This window comes from Suricata suricatta, chromosome 1, assembly GCF_006229205.1.
Source record: "Suricata suricatta isolate VVHF042 chromosome 1, meerkat_22Aug2017_6uvM2_HiC, whole genome shotgun sequence".
NCBI lineage: Eukaryota > Metazoa > Chordata > Mammalia > Carnivora > Herpestidae > Suricata > Suricata suricatta.
The window spans coordinates 74,583,056-74,595,845 of NC_043700.1; the positions used below are offsets into that span (position 1 = coordinate 74,583,056).

At 41.9% G+C, this 12,790-nt stretch overlaps 1 protein-coding gene across 1 annotated transcript in view; it reads right to left on the reverse strand.

Annotated features, from left to right (window-relative positions):
- ARHGAP10 (Rho GTPase activating protein 10) overlaps positions 1–12,790 on the reverse strand; it is a 235,057-nt gene that overhangs the window by 18,335 nt on the left and 203,932 nt on the right. The window contains exon 20 of the mRNA XM_029950836.1: positions 8,197–8,356. Coding sequence (XP_029806696.1) covers positions 8,197–8,356 — 160 coding nt within the window. The remainder of the gene's footprint in view (positions 1–8,196; positions 8,357–12,790) is intronic.

A 12,790-nucleotide genomic window follows, 5' to 3' on the forward strand; every position in this document is an offset into this window, starting at 1 on the left:
GAAAGATTTTTGCAGAAGCGGTGTGGGCAGGCAGAGGAGAAGAGCAGCCCAGGAAGTCACTGGGGCACAGATACGACAAAGCCTTCTGAAGTTAGACATGGCTACACTGAACACTCAGTCCGCCCCCCTGTGGGATGGGGAGGCTTCTGGAGAGTTCCCTCCTTAAGCAGGAAGGACACCACCACCTGGTCACCATACAGCTAACAAACTTCACTCCAAGGGCGATCATTATCTGGGGTTTTACTAAAAAGAACGGTCTTAGAATCACTTCTCTGACCAGTCTCCCACCCCAAGAGTGTTCCTTGAATCTCATTTTTCTTCCTTCCAGATGATCACTGGATTCAGGTAAAAAGGTTGAACTACAGCTTGCCAGCTGAACAGAAAAGGAAATGAAGCTTCATTTCAGAAAATCACAGAACAACAGAGGTCTGGGCACTGAGGTCCTGCGGCATAACTGACAGAACTACTTCTGCCAGCTCACTTCTTACATGGAAAACAGCTGCCACCTAATGTGAAGTCCGAACATATAAAACGGGGGCTACCAAGCGCAGCTCCAAAGGGGTACAACATTACTCTGCTAAGAAAGAATCCTCCAGTTACTTACAAACTGTTTTTATGAGTTACCTGTTGTAACAGGTGAGCTACCCATAGTGCTCAGAATAATCTACAGAGTGGCTGGGTCCCAGCAGGCACCCCATGCCTTGGTCATGCAATACCTGAGTGGCTCAGTCATTTAAGCATCTGACTTTAGCTCAGATCTTGAGTTCAAGCCCCGCATTGGGCTCTGTGTTGACAGCTCAGAGCCTAGAGCCTGCTTTGGGTTCTGGGTCTCCCTCTTTCTCTGCTCCTCCCCTCCTCGTGCTCGCTCTCTCTCTCTCTCTCTCTCTCTCTCTCTCTCAAAAATAAACATTAAGAAAAAAATTTAAACAAAGGCCCTTTTCTCAGGAGCTTTTACAAAGGAGGGCCCTACACAGAGAGGCAGGAAGAGAGGGTCCAAGCTGAGTCCCCCTGTAATAACCACAGTAACAGGCCGACCTCTAAGGCTTCCCCAGGACTACAGAGGTTATTTCCCTGAGCTATTTAGTAAGGCACTTATGTAACTGATGAACCAGGAAGTCAGGTCAACCTAAACTAAGAATATCAAATTAGGTTCTCAGAGGGAAGGAAAATCCAAACAGGCAGCCACCTGGAGCTCCAAGGGGGAGGGAACCAGGTTTTAATGTATGTGATACCCTGAAACCTCGCAGCAATCCAGAGGGGCAGATGTTGTTCATCCTTTTTAACAGATAATCTTGCTCAGCCTTGGTTTGGTTAAATAACTTAGATAAAGCATCCGAGGTTTTAAGAGCAGAATGAGGATACAAAAGCCCAGCCGGTCTGAGTCTAAAACCAATGCTTTACCAGTCTCAACTATCTCCCAATGCACAGAGAACTCAGGACGTCCTTGCCTACATTTTGATATTGAGGCACAGGCAACCAATCCATGCACAGAAAGCGAAAAAGTATAACAACAAAAACCAATGAAATGAATAATAATAATGAGAGGACCTCATTATTTTTGTTTTTTTAGTGTTAAGCAGAACAAACGCTATGACAAAATTCAGACGTGTGTCTTCATTTTGGAAAGTCAGCTTTTCATTATGGGGCTTTAAAGTTATGTGAACAATCAACATGATCAACGGAAAATAAAACCTTTGGATTTCAGAACCTGTAGTTACAGCACAAAGACGTGAATTAGGCCTCATGCAAATCCGAGGACACAATAAAAATACCAAAAATTCCCTAGCAAGACACACAGATGCATATGGAAGGCTGTGAGGATGCAAGGCAGTTGGCATGGCATCATTTCTACACCGACTTGGACAGGAGATTCAAGGAAATGTCTGGGACAAAATTGTACCCCCAAAAATGAATGTGAGCAGATATTTACGGTTGACGGTCAAGTATGTGGGCCTGTGATTAGCTTCAAGAACTTTACTAAAGCTAGAGACACCAGGGGATATCACATTACTCATTAAAAAATTATGAATGCTGATCTGTTGCAAAATTTCAGATTTCCAAGTCTCTCGGGTCTGTTGTTGGGGAGGGATGCCCTCCTCCCCAAATCTCTGCCAAACGTATACCAAATCTCTGCCAAACGTATAGGATGATGAACATGCAGCAATCAGATTCAAGTGTTTATTCCCCACAGGTAATTCTAAGCCAAAGCCACCTGCCCTAAGGTGGGATCAGTGCTCCCTCTTCACAACAAGGGCAATGACCAGCTGACAGCCACTGTTATCTCACTGGGTTTCAGATTCTAGGGAAACCTACACTTCAAACAGTGCTCGCATGTGCAACTAGATAATTTCAGTCCTTACAGTAGAGTAACTCTAAGGGCACCATGATCAGGGGGCAGACAGATCAGGGACAAACTCTACCTCTGTTCTGTCTTGTGGCTTGGGGCAGTTTTCCTACCTCTGTGTGCTTTGGTTTCCCTATCTTTAGAAATGAAGATATATTGGGGCCTCTGGGTGGCTCAGTTGGTTAAGCATCTGACTTCAGCTCAGGTCATGATCTCACAGCTCGTGGGTCCAAGCCCTGGGTTGCTGACACTGGAGCCTGCTTCGGATTCTTCGTCTCCCTCTCTCTACCCTCTGCCCCCCACTCTCAAAAATAAACATTAAAAAAAAAAAAGAAGATATATCTATCCCACTGGGTTAATGTGAGGAATAAGATGAAATACCATCTTATAAAGTGGCTGAAACAAACTCTGGTGGTCCCCAATAATTAATGCTCCTTCATCCTTCTGGAATATGCAAGAGAATAAGCATCCAATCAAGCCTTCTCTACAGCCTCTAACCACCAGCCACTGATGAAACATAAAGCTTCTATTCCCTGTAGGTCTCCAATCCCCCAAAAGAGAGTCCAGAAGTAGTCAATTTCTGAGCATAATTTAAAAGGCTGCTGTGGGCTCACAGCAAGGCCACATGCTCCCCCTGCTCATCTGGCTCCATTCTGCCTTCACCTGAGCCATCTTATCTTAGACTTTGAACTTTCTGAATCCACCCGGGGACTCTGCTAGTCACTTTGGTAAGGTGGGGGGAAGGGGAGGAAGCGGGGGAAATGGCAGTGGACTGGCTTCCAATTCACTCCTCACATTATCTGGCACCAGAAAGGATATCCTTCCTTATGAAAGCACTAGCTCCCCTAGAGATCTCAGTCAATGTAGCCCAGCATGTTCTGTAACCAGGGCAAGTCTACAGGTAAGCAGAGAAGAGTGCTACACTTATTAGGATATAATCTCCCCACTAGCCACTAAAGATGTTGAAAATTCCTATGATGGGCAATTTGTTCCTCTCCCCATCTCTCTTTAAATTTACATAATTTTCCTCCCATTGCTACAAAAAGTATTCTGTGTTCGTTTTAGTCAAGTTGGGGGAAAAAAAGCAGATGTGGGGGACAAAAGCTTTTAAAAAACAAATCCCTTATTTTCTTTTTAAACAATGATCATTTCAAGAGAGGGAAAAAGATGAGATACCAATTTCTAGGGTGAACTGACTGCCTCTGGCCCAAGAAGGGTTGGGAGCTATAAAATCAAGAAGTGATGGGGTTAAAATAACACCCCCCTCCCAAAGAGGTGGAAAAGACAGAAAATGGGAAGAAAATGAGATGAAGAGGAAGTGGAGACAAAGCTTACCTATGACCGCTATCTTATAATTTCTAGGTGTGCGCCAAATTTCACGGACATCTGTTAAAAGTTGTTTAAGGTGATCAGTTCTCCGAACTTCAGACAAACCACTCATGGTTTGCTGTGGTGTACCTTATAAGGCACAAGTCAAACTTCAAGGGTACTGTGAGAGCTCCCAGCAAAATGTTTTCACCTACTTCCAAAAAGCAATCATGGAACCAACAGTCAAGTAATTTAAAATGCCAAGTAGTTGTCTATGGGAAACCTCTATTTGTTTGCACAATTCAAAGGAAGCAAGTGGTATCATTGACAAGAATACAAAAGGTAACCAGTGAGGGCAACATGAAGTCTACGGATGACATGCAGCCCGAGGCTGTGAAGGAGAGTGGGAGTCTACTGTCAGATGATTTCAAGCAACTAGCAGCAAGTCTGGGTAGGCATGAAACCATTGTACAAGAGGAGCTCTGGGCAGCAACTGGGAAAGATAGGTCAGGGCTTCCTTAATATTCAGGATAAACAAAGCCAAGCCTCTCATCAGATGGGACAGAAGGATCTACTGCCCGCCTGGCCTGCCAGAGCACACGGTGAGTTGTATCTTGGGACACCAACATTCCCAGCTACAAAGAGCTATTCTATAATGCCGCCATCTTGAAGGTGGGAAGGTGAAAGCACAGAAGGAGGTTGTTCCTTTTCATTTGAAATCTATAGGGGAAGCAGATAGCAATGGTTGCTATTTCTTAGAAGAGAATTTCTTTTGGGGCAGGGAACCTAAAAGGATTGCTTGTCAAGAACCTGTTCCATCATTTACAATGGAAGAAAATCTGTTTAGAGAAAACTACTTTATTGGAAAAAAAATGACTTTGGAACATCTGAAATACCTTGACCTATGATGTAATGTCCTCGAAGGAGACTGAGCTAGCAATTCTTCACTGGCAATGAAGTCACCCATCACCTTACTGAGTGTACAGGTAAGTAATAGCTCCAGATTGATTGATTGCAATGAATAATACCCACAAGTCATAAACATCAGCAGAAACCTAAGAAATCCAATTCTGCTGTATTGTTTTCTACCTGTCCCAGGCTACTGCTGTATTTACACACTGCCTGAATCAGAATCTCTGCTGCTGTAGCTTTTCCTCTGCAAACGTGCTTTCCAGTGGCGAGGGTCGTGGCATTTCTTTCCAGCCAAGGGCCTATGTGATCCATATACAGTCATCCATTTTTCAGAACATGGTATTAGGCAAGTGTAAGTTTTGTAATATAGAATCACTGCCCTGGATTAAAACCAGGCAGTCCAGGCATTGCCTCCTTTTGTAAAGCCCTTGGTAGAGGTTTAAAGACCCCACAGCAATTTTGGTTTCATTAAAAAGGAATCTTAATCAGTATTTACTCAGAGCCTATTCTATTCAGTACTGTACAGTTTGTGTGCAGAGATCATGGATTGAAAAACAAAAACACCACACAATAAAAACCAAATTTACATATGCTATGGAAACAAAGAAAAATGCTCTAAAGCAAAAATGGTGAGATTAATTCTGTGAAATTCCTGGAGGAAGAGTTGTTAATCTTTATAAAGAAGAAAAAAGATGGACCAGAAATGAAACAGTTACTTAACATTCAGTGATATACAGAATGAAATGAGATTTCCAAAAGGAAACCATTTTTATAAATACCTAATATTCTATTTCTTACTTTAATAACTATGTTAAGATCACTAAAAAGTTCAATGACTGTAAAACTCAATATCTATCATTAATAAGTTTTATAATCTACCTTGGAGTGAGGGAAATACAGTGCTGTAAATTAAATGTTTGTCCTTCCAAAATTTATGTTAAAATCCTACCTCCCTCACATGTGATGCTATTAGGAAGTGAGGTCTTTGGAAAGTAAGTAGGATTCAGTGATGTCCTTAGAGTAGAATCCTCATGAATGGAATTAGTGTCCGTGTAAGAGTCACAAAGCGAACAAGAACTCCACAAACCAGAAGCAGGCTCTCACCAGAACCCGGCTATGCAGACACCTTGATCTTGGAAATGCAACTTCTAGAACTGTGGGGAACTGTCATTTATAAGCTACTCACAGTATTTTTGTTATTATAGCCTGCACCAACTAAAATACACAGATGGGCATGCAGGTAGATTAAGACACTACTGTGAGTATATATGCATACACATACATCACTTAAATATCAACTAACATTAAAAAGTAAATATTACCTAATACTGGAAGGCAATATTTTCTCAATGTCCATTATTGGGTATAGACAGAAAGATTTTTAGAATCTTCCTACAGACTACAGTGCTAGAGAAAGCTTCCTTATAGTGGAAACTAAATTAGACTCTGAAGATAAGTCAGAGTGCCTTGAGCAAAGAAGGGGGGAGATATTTCAGGCAAAGAGAATCAACATATGGGGGAGCTACAGAGGGGACATGAAGACAGGAACTCACCATCCCCGAAGAGTCTTAAGAAAAAACAATGAAGAAGAGGTATCACTTATCCTAATTACACTCCTCAGGGAAGCTGTTTACAATCCACACATGCCTGGAACCAGGGGAGGGCAGGACATCTGTCCGGCATTTTGCTAGAAACGCAAACTCAGGGACTGGCCTCAGACCTCAGGGTCACCCTTGGACAGGGCCGGCGGGGGGCTTCCCAAGCCCCCCAGGTGATCCTGATGTGTGCTCCAGCTTGAGATGCACTCCTCACTTCCTGATAAATCTGGACTGAAATATGCTTACAAGAAAATCCCTCAAAAGGTACACAAGAAACACTCTACATAATTAAGAGAAATATACATGCATTTTATCCATTACACAGAAAAAACCAAATTCTTGAAGTAGAAGAAAGTCTAAATTATAACACAAATCTCCTTTCCAGACTTGTTTCAGCCACTTTTTTTTTCTCCCCTCCTTTTTTGGCCTCTCAGTGTTGGAGCGCTTTCCATGACATTTTAAAATCTGTATGAATAGGAAGCTGGGGAATTCACTCCTCATTTGATTTATGACCAAAAATATCAAACTCTTCATGTTTCAGGCATGAACGTGCTATGAATTGAGCATTGGCTATATCGTGGCTTACAATGTCACTTTCCCGCAGAACCACTCTGGAAGAAGTAGGACTAACTAAACTGTTCTCCACTATGATACACACTTACTGAAAGAAGCAACTAGAAATCTGGTTTTTGCTTAAACACATGCGCATGCACCCACATGCACCCATGCAAATTCTACCCCCAGAGGGCCCAGGATTAGATTCTAGGTTCCTATGTAGCCACTTTCACTGGTGCTTGGAGCACTAAAATGAAAAGAGTATTTTTATTCTGGAAAAAGAATAGTAAAAATGACAAGCATGTTTGAGTAATTTGCAACTTAAGTCCACAATACACAGTCTTTGGCATATAAATAAATACACATACATTACAATCTTGGGAAGTGGGAGTCTCATCTGGAAAATGCTTCCATATTTTGAGTTCCACTTGGATTTTCAGTTAGATTTTCAAAGTCTTTAGGTCACCCCAAAATTTTAGCATACCAAACGTCTCCCAGCCTTTTAATACTTAATAAGTTCATAATGATTTCATGTGAATCCAGCAATAACTATAAAAAGCCAAGAAATGTGACGAACACTTTCTGATTCCATTTAAAGTCCCAAGAATGCCTAGCTAGGGTCAGATGACATCATTATCTCTGACTTATTTTGGGCAACTTTGATTAAAAAAAAAAAATGTTTCCTAACTTTGAAAACAAGACACCCAAATACTCTCAAGGCTGAATTACAAAATGGATTTTTGGATGTAATGTGATTGACTAATCAAGTAATGGCACATAATTATTAGTGGGATTCTTTTTTTGCTTTTGTTCTCTAAGCATTTGTCTGTAATTTGACGCTCTTTTGATGTCCCATCCCACCACCGATCCGCATGTATCCCACAGCCTGGTCAGCACAGGAAGATAAACCATGCAGTCAAGCCAGGACCACATAACTGTCTGCATTGCTGTTATTTGTCCTGATACACCCGAGCTGATCGGCACACGCCTGGCACTAAACCAAACTGAGATGACAAAATCAGATGCTTCATTCACCAACAGTCAAGTATGCAGGATGTTATGGAGAAAACAGAGACCACCAGAAAAATCTCTTGAAAATTCAAACAACTAAAACATCTTTCTACAGATAGTTTCAAGAGTCCATTGATCACAATGCATGCACTATCCTAGGTCTAAAAGTTTGCACTGCTGGTGAGAAGACATCTTGAGTATCTGAGCAAAACAGTAACAAATTTCCTCTGTGCAGCCCAAAACTGCCACAAGTTAAACTCAAAACAGATTTGAAACAGCTCCTGTCCTACTTTTCCACACTGGGAACCAAAGACGCTCCCAAGAAAAGCCTCTTCCGTGGGCCTCACCTCCTCAGGCAATCCCACTGATTACAGAACAGAGGTCCTTAAACCCATGCTTCACATAAACTTCAAAATGAAGGTCACGGTCCTCCTCCTTTCAATACCAACGAGACACACAGCTACTTACCCAGGAGATGCCCAGTCCCCAAAGCTGCCCCCATCTGCGAGAAGGTGGTTTTTGTCTGGTCCAGGAGGCCCGTGGACAGGCGCAGTCGTGGGAGATGGGGAGGAAAGTGAATCTAGATTACTGGTAGGGGTATCCTCCTTAGGAAGATTAGGACTGTCACCTAGGGAGGAAAAAAAAATAGCATCAACTTCCAAACAAATACAGTGAAGTTAAAAAAAAAAAAACAAAAACATAAAAAACGAGAAAATACTCCACCTAATAATTATATGGCATCATTTGATTACACAATCTAGTTAATTCCAAAATTATATTTATAATTTACCCTGAGATTATCTGGAGGTCCTGTCTTTAAATTTTTTGTTTTTGTTTTCAACCAAAGATGCTTAAACTAAATCATAGATAATACATAGCAATGGGTCTTTTTCCCACAAGAAAATACAATAAACAAAATCAGATCTAGTGAAAGATGAAAGTCTCAATGGCGGCCACAATGACTTCCTAATCTCTAAGGAGCACAGTTATAAATCAATAGTAACCTCAGGAACAATTCAGAGCAGTACACCCTCCCCAAAGTGGCCAACCTTTCACTTTCTAGTCACCTGAAGCCTCTTTAGACACTGCTAGTCACCACTTAGTGCGTAATAAATTAAACTCTAAAGGGACCTTGTCTTCTGAGCTGCTGTCTTAGATTACAACTTAATAGTCCAGTTTATTAAAATTCCAGACATAGAGAAACTTCCATCTCCCTGTGAACATTAGGGAGATGTTATATAAGAATCAGGCCTCTGCAGTGACTGCAGGGATGACTTTAAACCAAAACTAAAAAGCACTTTTTAAATGGGTTGTATGATTTATTCATTCACAGAGGATCATTTTATGAAGTACATTTAGTATCATTTGTATACATTACAGGCTCAGGTGGAAAAATGGAGAGGATGAAAAAGCTCACATGAGCAGCTATTTTCCTCAACTGGTCCTCTTACTTTGACGGCATTACCACCTACTATCACATACCTGGACAGCACCTCTCAGCCTGGACCCTTCGGCCATATTCATAGTGTCATTAAAATATTAACTGCCCCAGGATGCCTTGCAGAGGCAGAAATATTCTACCAAGAGGCACCGATTTGGCCTTAAGTTTATAGATGATGGGTCACAATAGTTGGCCAACAACTATCAAGCAGATGATACACACGTGGAGGACCAACCCCCAGCCACAGTCCTAGAAGGAGAGTCTGTGTGAACACGAGGAACAGAAAGGATCTTGCTCTTGGAAAACCATCTTAGACGAATTTCAATCCTACTCATAATGAAGTACAAGAGAAATTCTGGCCTCTTGATTAAACTAGATCCCCAGATGCTAACCTTGAAAATTGATTGTAAGAGATGATTCTTATTTAACTCTGACCCAGCTTACAACTCAGGTGAAGAGAGAGAATCTTACAAACGGAGATCTATAGAAAAGCTGAATTCAGGTAAGCAGGAGTTACAGACAGCGGTGATGGCTGGAAAAAGGAATTCCTTATGGGGGCAGTTAGGAGGAAATCCCAGGATGATCACCGGCAGAAGATTCTGGGGCAGGAGAGTTTTCTGAGCTTTTTCTTTCCTAAGTGTGTTGCCAGGAAAGGTGCACTGGAACAAGAGATGAATGCAAATTCTGGAGGCTGGTCTTGTCCCTGGTCTAAGTGTCCTTGTGAAGCCTTGCTCAGGTCAGTGCTCATTCACAAACATAGAGTCTAGAACACTGGAGAATTCCTCTTTCAGTGGAGTCACTTTTTCCACAGCCCTTCACCACAGAAGAGTCTAGCTAATTGGAGTAACTCAGCTCCACATACGTGGGCCAGTTTTCAGGCAAATAAACCATAACCCACTGATAGACCACTAGGACTTCCTTTTGATTTATTTTCATTCTGGGACACAGTCCACTTTGAAACTAAAGCTACTTCTCTTCCTATGTCTGCATAGTTCAAATCTACCCAGTTCTGTTCTGCAAATATGCCCAAGAATAAGGCGCTGGAGCTCCAGTTTCCCCGGGAACTCCTGAACATATACCTGTACGGCAACTGCCAATTCAAAACTTGGCTGGAAGTAGCAAAGTAGGATCAGCTCTGAAGCAGAACAGGATAACCTCGACAGTGAGTCAGACGCAAGCAGCTTCCTGGCTTCAGGAGGCTGGGTCCTGGCCCTGTGCCCTGTCTCTAGGGCACAGCATGACATAGCAAAAGCAGCTAATCAGAGTCTGGGGCCAGTTATTCCCTAATTTCATTCCTACAAGGAGAAACATTTCAGTGAGAAGCAACTTTGGGGAAGTGGAAAGCAAGGGTCTAGTGTTACTTTCAAAAGATGCCTGAAATGTTTTTACAGCCAGATACACCAGCTCGTCTACATTGCTTCAAATCCTTTTCCCAAGCAGACGACACAGCATCAACAGTAATTCAACATATTAAATCACATTCTTTTAAGGGAATTTCTTTCTCCCTTCCTGCCAAACAGTAGCAATCTGAACCCTCAAGTGAAAAGAATATTGGTGGAAGGGAATATGTTTATAAAAACTAATCAAAGGAGCAGATACCTCACCCTACTTTCTGGGCACACAGAATTCCTTTCTCCTCCACTCTTCCAGATAAGCTTATCTACTGGAGAATCACCGCATTTGAGGAAGTGAGGAAAAGGGCACATAAGCATTAAATACTTCCAACCATTTCTGAAGGCTTAGTTTCCCAAAACCTAGTTATAACTTTTTAACTAGTATGAAATAATAAAACTTTTTCCAAAAAAATACTCTCTGCTCAATGATTTCTAGAATAAGGATTTTGAATTCTATGAAACTAATTTGTACCTGAGAATTAAAGTTGGATACTCTCATCATTTCTCACCTTCCATTTCTTTTGAGTGTCACACAACCTGTTCCCTTAGGTGTTACCCTTTAACAGGCACCTACAGGCGGACAAATCACCTGTGAGTAACAAGATGGTTCTGGTAAGCAAGCAGAAATGGCGAGCTGAAGGGCTTGCATTATGAACAGACTCCGAGATAAGAAACTCACTAGAAATAGAACTACCAGCACCTAGAAGAGAAAATGACTTCTTCATAGCATCCAGCTTAATTGCCACCTTCTCCACAAAGCACTTGCCAACTGCCTTTTCTCCCTCTTCTCTCGTCTCTCACAACTATCAGCAGTGACCAAGTGGGCATTCACTAATGCCACGACCTGGTTTTAATTCCTTATTTCCATTATGCATGATTCGAAAGTGGAGACTAGGCCACCGTCTTGGTAATCCTTAGAGAACACAATGCAGGGCCAGGCAAACCAGGAACCTTCAGGAAATTCTGTGGACTCTCTGTCACATGGAATATTAAGAAGATGGAAAGCCCGTGCCTATAGGAATTGGAGAAAAACCTGCAAACCTCAAAACATTGTTAAAAAATCTGCACCAAACTTCCGATTATCATCTCCCGTTACAAGCCACAGGTATCCTTCACCCTCTTTACTCAATCCACATGCAGTTACAAAGCTTCTACTTATGTACAAGGCACATCACAGATGCTGAATTATAAAGGCGAAAAATCAGGGATGCCTGATTTGCAACAACATGTATGGACCTGGAAGGTGTTATGCTGAGTGAAATAAGTCAGGCAGAGAAGGACAGATATCATATGTTTTCACTCGTATGTGGATCTTGAGAAACTTAACAGAAGACCATGGGGAAAGGGAAAGGGAAAAAGAATAGTTACAAAGAATGAGGGAGGGAGGCAAATCATAAGAGACTCTTAAATACAGAGAACAAACTGAGGGTGGATGGTAGGGGATGGGCATTGAGGAGGGCACCTGTTGGGATGAGCACTGGTTGTTGTATGTAGGCGATGAACCACAGGAATCTACCCAAAGTCCAAGAGCACACTTTACACACTGTATGTTAGCCAATTTGACAATAAATTTATTTTATTTTTTGTTATTTTTAAAATATAAGTGAAATAAAATATAGGTGAAGAATCAGTCCCTAAACCAAAGGTGCTCATGGTACAGCACAGAAGACAGTCATGTAAAGACAAACACAACAGAAGGTGGTGTCCGTCATATTATGATTGTATCAAGGAACTTTGAGACCCAGAGAAAAAAGTTTCCAAACCTGCCAGTGGTAGGGGGAGAAAGGTAACAGGAAAAAGAAGAAATTATTGCTAAACCTGCGAGAAAAGAACCCTTGACAGAGAAAATATCAAGGTTGAGAGCACAGAAACAAGAGAGAATGTGGCAGTTTCCAGAACCACAGGTAGTTGGATTTGGCTGGAGAATAAGGTCAAAGGCAGAAAATGAGAGTATGAAGTGGGCTGTTATATGTAACACTAAGGTATCTGACTTTGCATTACTGCAGGAATGAAGCAGGGGAGTGACATGATCCAGAGAATGGATTCAAGAGATATTTAGTACTGAGGTGCCTGGGTTGCTCCGTTAGTTAAGCCTTCACCCCTTGATTTCAGCTCAGGTCTCATGGTTCGTGAGATTGAGCCCCATGTCAGCTCTGTGCTGACACCACAGAGCCTGCTTAGGATTCTCTCTCTTTCTCTCCCTCTACCCCTCCCCTACTCACATGTA